Source organism: Sinocyclocheilus anshuiensis, unplaced genomic scaffold, assembly GCF_001515605.1.
Source record: "Sinocyclocheilus anshuiensis isolate Anshui unplaced genomic scaffold, SAMN03320099.WGS_v1.1 scaffold1639, whole genome shotgun sequence".
Taxonomy (NCBI): Eukaryota; Metazoa; Chordata; class Actinopteri; order Cypriniformes; family Cyprinidae; genus Sinocyclocheilus; species Sinocyclocheilus anshuiensis.
Window position 1 is genome coordinate 753,402 of NW_015548336.1, and position 8,557 is coordinate 761,958.

At 38.7% G+C, this 8,557-nt stretch overlaps 1 protein-coding gene across 4 annotated transcripts in view; it reads left to right on the forward strand.

Moving 5' to 3' along the window:
• The window catches only part of LOC107656552 (calmodulin-binding transcription activator 1-like), a 380,613-nt gene extending 372,670 nt beyond the window's left edge, over positions 1–7,943 (forward strand). The window contains exons 19-23 of one of the 4 annotated variants that reach the window (XM_016444448.1): positions 143–214; positions 1,650–1,849; positions 2,071–2,145; positions 2,430–2,460; positions 3,990–7,943. In XM_016444448.1, coding sequence (XP_016299934.1) covers positions 143–214; positions 1,650–1,849; positions 2,071–2,145; positions 2,430–2,460; positions 3,990–4,022 — 411 coding nt within the window. In that variant the 3' untranslated portion in view covers positions 4,023–7,943. Of the gene's footprint in view, positions 1–142; positions 215–419; positions 441–1,649; positions 1,850–2,070; positions 2,146–2,429; positions 2,621–3,989 lie in introns of those variants that run through there. The other 3 variants (XM_016444445.1, XM_016444444.1, XM_016444447.1) reach the window with 3 other exon arrangements.
• Positions 7,944–8,557: the final 614 nt, after the last annotated feature.

Genomic DNA, 8,557 nt, shown 5'->3' on the forward strand with positions numbered 1-8,557 from the left:
GCTCTCTCAGCACCAGCTGCAGTTAAGCAAGAAGGGCGTCTTTTCTCTATCACTTTCATTGTCCTGTAAGTGAAGAGCCTAGTGGGCGTCTCCCAAGTGTTGCCCACTCCTCAGACCAACCCGTTTCCCTCTCTCTTTGCAGGGACGCCCACTGCGCGAGCAACAGGAAGTAGCCACCGCTGTCATTCAGCGCTGTTACAGGAAGTACAAGCAGGTAATCCTTTAAGATGCTCTTACATTGACTTTGCCAACCTTTGCTGGATGTCTGGTTAATACGTCAAGCTCCAGCAAATGCACCTGAGTCAATTATAAGGCCTGCTGTTGTGGGAATTGTTGTTTAAAAGCTTTTGAAGAGCTCTTAGTGTAAGGACACACAGTTTTCAATTCATGACAAATCTATTTTTTTTTCCCTTTGCAAGCTAACATGGATAGCCTTGAAGGTAATTTTTTTGTTTGATTGTTCATGCATTATTTAAAGCAGATTTTCTTTTGTCTGCAAAAATATTAAAACTAATTTAATAGCAATGGCCATTTACACACTGTGTCATTCGCATATTTTGATGGAAGTAGTTGCAAGGGACGCTCCATATACTGTGGACTAAAGAGACCGATCTCGCTAGGACAAGGGTATTCAGATTGTTTCTGGAGTCCCCCAGATGGCTGCAAGAGTGTTTTAGGGGGTCCATAGAAAATCTGAGCGGGTACAAAATGCAAATGAGAAATACAAAATGCATTTCAAAGCTGTCACAGTTAACTGTAAATTAGAAAACTGTAAATCCTCTAGAACAATATTCATTGTAAGAAGCACTATAAAAATACAATTGAATTGTTTCTCTTCAGGTTTATGCATCTAATATTACATAATAATGGGTTGAACTTAATACAAAGTCAATATTTTCTAGATCATATTTTAGTAATTTGCATTGACTTCAATAGAGTAACTATACAAAAGTCAATAATTTAATTTTGGAAACAACATGTTGCCTTTATATAAAGCTTTTTGTCTCACACAGTATAAACAGCTCTTTATAAATAAAAATATATAGCTACTTTTATATTTTAGGAAATGTTCCCTGAGGGCAACATATCTTTTAGTGGTTGTTGGCTTTAAAAAGTTTGCAAACCCCTCTTCTAGATGATCAGTAATTAGGTCTGCAAGAAGAAGTAAAAGAAGCCCAAAATAAGCAATGTGCCTCAGTTAAATAAGCCAAAATTCACAACTGTAATCTTAAAATAAGATTTAAAAAAATTTGCAAACTGCTACTGCCTATATTTATAAGCAACTCTGGAAAAACGAGCCTCAAGACACGTATAGTAAGTGATCACGGCAATATTGATAGACATAATGTCTTTAATTGACAATATTACTTATTTACAACTGCAAACACCAAAACTTTGCTTTGGTTTTCACTCTGTCAATCATTGCAGTTTTGAGAGTAACTCATAAACGTGTGATAATTTAGTGATGTATACTTAAAGGGATAATCCACCCAAAAATGTTACTTCTGACATCATTTACTCACCCTCCTGTTGTTTAAATGTGGTTGTCACTCTCTAAAGTGTGTAGTGTGTATGTGGCCAGTGTGAGTTGAATAGGGAGCAATTACATTTTTGTCATTAATATCTTCATTAATGTGTTTATGTATCAGTATGCACTTTATAAGAAGATGACGCAGGCCGCCATCCTTATCCAGAGTAAGTTCCGCAGCTACCACGAGCAGAAGAAGTTCCAGCAGAGCCGGCGGGCGGCCGTGCTGATCCAGCAGTGCTACCGCAGCTACAGAGAGTTCGGCCGGCTGAGGCCTCACCGCAGAGCGGCCACCGCCGCACTGGTCCAGCACAAACTCAGGTAGCACTCACTAGACTGCCCTGTGATAAATCACTGCCTCGTAAATTCAGTCCAAATCTGATTCCAACTGGTGTTTGATCTTCTGTACTTCTGCCAATAGCTCTTATTAATCTGTTCCAAGTGGCATACTGTTCTGAGCTTTGCCCTGCGAGATATTTTATTCATGTACTAGATGTAATGTGCAAAATTAAATGTGTTTAAGAGTGATGTTTCTGTTTCAGAAGCAGTCTTCTAACTAAGAGGCAGGATCAGGCCGCCCGCAAGATCATGAGGTTCCTCCGCCGCTGCCGCCACAGGTATTCTCCCACCGCCACATCGCCCCCTACTGGCCATCCCATTCATCCGCTACCTGAAACACTGCTGATACAAATACAAATGTGACACTTCCCATATTTTTGATTTTATTTAGTTATAACGGAACTTATTTTTTTATCCTTGAAAGTGTGATTCATTAATCATGAGTGGTTTAGTGAGAGGTGCTCCTCCCTTCCCTTGGCTCTTTTTCCTCACCCTCCTTCTCCATCATGATATCTGCTGTGTGCTAATAGCTGTCTGGTGTTGTTTTGCTGTTAATGCAAAGCCCCTTGATGGACCATAGACTATTCAAGCGGGTGAGTGCAGCTTCAGCGATTCAGTATGTCTCCCTTTTTTTCTATCTCTCTCCCTCTCGCTTGTCACACGCACACAAAGACCCCCTTCCCATCCCCTCTTGCTCCTTCTTGCCCTCCTTCATCACCACTGCTTGATGCCTGCTTGCATGACAGCTACCAACTGGACGCACAGATAACTGAGATCAAGGGCCTCAGGATATCGGTTGTGCCGTGCTATACACTAACCACTGAGACACTACATTAAACAAGCACCTTTTCTCCTGTCTTGATTATTTACATTTCCTTTACTTACTGTATTTGTAAAGAGGAAAAGATAAGATAGACGGAAGAACAGAAGGTTGTTTGGTCTAAGCGATGTTGCATGAATATATGATAATGAGTCTTGCTCTTTGACCATGAGGCATGCTGGGAAATATGTGACCCAGAGAAAACTGGGTTTGGTTCTGACTAGTTCAGCTAAAGCCTGTTTTATTGCACATGCTGCCGTGGGAACTGACTGTCTATCGGTCCATCTCTCTTTAACTGTTTGGTAGTAGATATGATATCTGTATACAAAGAAAGCATAGTATAAAAGCTAAGTTGGTCGCATTACCCTGTGCAAATGTCACCTGTATTTCATCAGATGTTGGAGCAACATGTTTCAAAAGGACGTAGACGTAGACAGAATAATCAGCAGACAGCTTTAGTTTCTTGTCAGAAGCGATGAGATGAGAAGGTTTCGACTGATTTTGTATTAAATGAAATGCAGACTATTTTAAGCTTTTTGTCCTATATATCTACTTAGTGCAGAAACTTACAAGGTGAGGCAATGAAGAAAATGGGGCAAATCATCAGTGAAGAACTTGTGCATAGAGCACTGGCCAGAAGAGTGTTCTTTCAAACAAATTATATTATTATAAAAATGATTATATAATATTTTAAGCAGCACAACTGTTTTCAAGAAAAAATGGTTCTTGAGCACTAAATTAGCATATTAGAATGATTACTCAAAGATCATGTGACACTGGAGAAATGGCTGCTGAAAATTCAGATTTTCCATCACAGGAACAAATTACATTTTTAAATATATTCAAATAGAAAACAAATGCAGCCTTTAACTGGTTAAGTGTCGTAACAATCAATCCTCAAAAATGAATGTTACACTGCGCTGGATATTTAAAGATTTTAAAGGGTTTTCTTAAAGCACACCAGTGTTCTTTTCTGTTCAAAAATGAACCTTAAGTTGTTCCAAAACTGTATGACTTTTTTTTTTATTCTTTGGAACACAAAAAGAAATGTTAAGAAGAATGTCAAGGTTATGTTATTTCTATACAATGTATGACAGGGACAGCCATTCAGGTTCATTGTATGGAAATGAGCGGCTTGGACATTCTGCTGAAAATCTGCTTTTGTGTTCTACACAAGAAAGAAACTACCCTTTTAACCAGGGCTTGATCTGACCTTCTCTGCCTTCTGAGATAAATGCTAAAATGACTTGAGATGTGAGATGTTCAACCTGTGTCCCTTAATATCTGCCTGTTGTTTTTCAGAGTGAGAGAATTGAGAAAGGCCAGGGAACATGAGAGCGTCCAGAAGAGCCCCCTCACAATGTGACATTACTCTCCAGACTCTTCCTTTCAGTTTTTCTGTTTCAACCAGAGATGTTTTACAAGAGGAAAAAAAATAGCAAGAACACTGCAACTCTTACTACTACTGTATGACTGATACTTCGGCTACTAAACAACTGTGTTTTTTCATATCTCTTTATTCCTTCTATGTTTCTTTTATGAAGGAAAGAGCCAACTGCTGTGGATCAGAAACTCTAAGGACGTTGTTTAAGGAGGAACAACATTTGCTTCATGGCATTTTTTGCACTTTTTAATGGATTGATTTGTCATTTTGGATGAGCATTAAAATGTTTTGTTTGAAAAAAGGAAAAAAAAGGATGGATGGAAGTCCTGCTCTTCAGTGGCTTGTAAAGAGAAGATAAATGAAGTGAAAACGAAAGAGAGAAGATGACAAAATATGGAGTCGACACAGAAACATGGCCGGACCTGTTCCGACTATATTTCATAGTTTTCAAAAGAAGTGTTTAGTGAGTAAAATTGTTACCAAAAATGATGAATAATTCATGAATTAGTTTTTGTACATGCTTTACTCCACAACCAGACAAATTCGTCAGAAACTTCTTCCAGTCTGTCCCTTACGCTTACGAATGTAAGAGGGAAACGAGGCTTGGGTGACATGTCAAATGCTGATGTTGATCTGCTAAAAAGATGTGTGAAAAACACAGGTATACATACAATTTTAACCAACAACTATTTTCAAATTGATGACATTCTGCCAGTTCAAAGTTAGCGAGACATCACAGTGCAGTGGATCGCTCCAGGCAGATCTTGTCTTATGCATGCTTGAAACTAGGCTGCATTCTTTTCATTGTTTTGTTTTTAACTCCATGAATGTACTGGAGACACCAAATGTCATCACCTCTGCCCATCATTTACTATTGGCAAGTTTGTAACGTTTTCTTTTGTTAATTGAATGTTAAACGGGCACTTTGTTCAGTTGAAAATCATCTTCAGAGGTTTTCTAAGCTCTTTAAAGGAAAATGACATGCATTGCCTTGATATCTTTGACATACTTTGAAGGGTCTCCACACCTGGGGTTAGACAAATCCATATTTTTGGCAATTGAGCAGTTCCTGTACATAAAGAGGGTTGCCGGTACGCAAAACATTAAAGTAAAACATGTATCTAAGCGGGATTGTATTTTAGAAATATATTATTTTACTCATTGAAAGGGATCAAAACAGATTAGCGTCAAAATCAGAATATTTGTATAGTTTTGTTTGAATGCCTAAGAAGTATGGTTGTATCGTTTGTACATAGTGTAAATACCTGGGATAAAGTCAAGCTACTGTATGTGCATGACAAAAACAAACAAAGATACAAAAAAAAGAGTTCAAAAGCATTAGTGGCTATGCTCTGTAAAATTATTTCACTATAAGAGTATTTTATTTTACTTTGAATGTTCTTGAGAAGAACATTTTGCTAACGCATGACTTTCCTGCAATTGTGAAAAATACTGTATTTAAGAGGTAGGAGAAAAGGCAAAATGATCATTAGGTTATGTTTACATCTGTTTGTTTGTTTTTTTCTGGGCTACCAATAATCTTTTTGCCAATGGTGCCAAGTAATGTGAATGCTACAGCTTAAAGGAAGTTAATCATTGCTGAACAGATAATCACATGGTAAAACGTGATCAGATTCACTTGCATTCAATAGCATAACCCGTCAACACAGTCGGTCAAGGATGATGGTGTATTCAGGAAGGATCTTAGTGTATCACATATCTCATTTGGTTTATTTGTACTGTATATTTGTTTGGTTTGTGTTTCCTAAGTCTGAATACTTTTGTATTCTGTCATTGAAATGATGTAAAGTATGTTTTTCTGTTATGAATGCAGGTAGTAGAGCTTATAGCAGCATTATGCAGCTTTAAGTAACATTCTGACAGTCTTATTACACAAGATGTGCAAAAAAAAAAAAACCTGTGAGCTGACAGTAAAGACAAAGAAGCTGAAATAATGAGAAATCCACACTGCTACACTGACTGAAAGTTTAGGTTCCCTGTTATGCATTTAAACGGGTTTCTTTTGGTGCTAAAACATTGGCGTCAAGGGCCTGGTAGACCTCCAAAGATCACTCAATTTCAGCAGTGTTGCAGTGATGTTACTTTCAACAGCAGGTGTCGCCGTGGTGTTTGAAAAAGGGAAAGTCTATGAAAACGCTCCTGAAAATTATTTCTAATGCACTACAATTGTGTAGATTTCAGTTTCCCCTCATATCAAAATGCTTTTTGTCATATTTTGTATTTGCGTCTCTGTTCAAGAGAATGATATGTAAATGTTTTCTTCAGAGTGCTTATGTTGGAAGTGCCTGATCATATTCTAAATCCAGCGAGCCATGTCAGTCTGCATGTGAGGTTTGCGATGGACTGGCATTAGCGAGAAGTGAATAATAGTCTGTCCGTTTTTTATTTTCCATTACGTAACTTGTTTCTTTGTCCGTGCTTTCTCCGTGTAAGTTATTTCATTTATGGCTTCGTCATAACTCACGTCCTCTATTGGAACTGCCAGATGAACCCGCGAGAACTGCAGATTTCAGTCCGGCTGGTTCTTGCCTTGCATTCATCATTCCGGTAGCAGTTTAGGTTGTCAGCTGATGCACTGCGGTGGCAACTCGAGTCTTATTATACTTGCATGGGTAACATAGATAACCGGGTGGCTAAAAACAGCACCCAAAGCATGCTTATTTTTGTAGATTTGGTAGTCAGGTAGACTTGTCGAAGAAATACTGTTCTGTAAAGCAGCTGGTTTCATGGGTTGCAGAACTTGAAACAGACCGAGGGCTTCGAAACGTAACTTTACAATACAAAAAGTCAAAACAGCTGGCAGATATACAGGGGCAGCATGAATCTTTTTTATTTTTTTAATAGAATTTGGCTTCCTGTTTCCTCTTCGAATTCAGTCTCACCCCACTTCCCATTTACATTCCCATTTTTTCAACTACACCTCCACAAAAACAGGTAAAAAAAGACAAAAACTGTGTACCTCATAAGAAAGCATGCACCACAGAACTGTGTCCATATCCACGCTAAGTGTCCATGGCACTGGTGCAGTTGAAACCTCGGGTGTGAATCTGACGGGTTCACTTTTGTATCTTAACTCAGGTGCCAAACTGGAGAAAAGGAGCGATAGAGCAAGTCACTTGAGAATTAGTTGCTGCTTATTGGGAAACGAGCCAGACTGTCCTGATCAAATTACTGTGATTCTGAACATGTCATGCTGTTCACCTTTTTTTAATCAACTGTGTGAGCTGAGTTGATGTACCTTAGGTCTATAAAAACCGATTTGTCGAAAGCGCGGCACTGACTGGTGTTGTATAAGAGTGATTAAGCCCGTTGGAATGGAGCAGGTCTACTCGAATGCGTCTGATGCTTGTGTAAATACGCATGGATGTTTCCGTTCAATGCAGCGTCTCCGCATCGTCACTATATAAACACACTGCCGTGGATATACTGTCTCACAATAATGAAACATGCTGCTCGGATCGATTCATGAACATAATTACTTTATAGCCATAGATAGACGTTTTAAAACAAAAGAGTAGCTGTAGTTTATAAATGCCAGACAATAACCTCATCTGGTCGCATACGGGTTCATTTTGACAATTCTGCTTCAGCTTTAACGGTATCAGAGCTCAGCCCACAGAAGATACCTCATCAGTTTTGTTTGTCGCATCAAAGGCTTCGAACAGAGACTGCCTTTCCTAAGCATCCATTCTTTAGAAAAGGGAGAACAGAGCCCTAGGGAACATCCCACCACTCATGGACACAGCAATAAGTAATTCTTGAAGTGGAGACCTGTAGACCTAATGGGGACAGCGATCTGTTGGACACACGTAGCTGATTTACTCTTATGCAAATGCCAGTATTGTGAGATTAGAATGTGTTTTGTTTGAAAAAAGGAAAAAAAAGGATGGATGGAAGTCCTGCTCTTCAGTGGCTTGTAAAGAGAAGATAAATGAAGTGAAAACGAAAGAGAGAAGATGACAAAATATGGAGTCGACACAGAAACATGGCCGGACCTGTTCCGACTATATTTCATAGTTTTCAAAAGAAGTGTTTAGTGAGTAAAATTGTTACCAAAAATGATGAATAATTCATGAATTAGTTTTTGTACATGCTTTACTCCACAACCAGACAAATTCGTCAGAAACTTCTTTCAGTCTGTCCCTTATGGTCACCTGTCTTCTCTTAACTACAAGGGGACTGGGTAGCTTATCAATGTAAAGACGGAAATGAGCAGGCTCGGGTGATGAGGCAAATGCTGATGTTATTTTGCTAACAAGACATGTGGAATCAACAACTATTTTCAAATTGATGATATTCAGCCAGTTCAGAGTTAGCAAGACATCACAGAGTAATGGATCGCTCCAGGCGGAACTTGTCTTATGCATGCTTGAAACTAGGCTGCATTCTTTTCATTGTTTTGTTTTTAACTCCATGAATGTACTGGAGACACCAAATGTCATCACCTCTGCCCATCATTTACTAT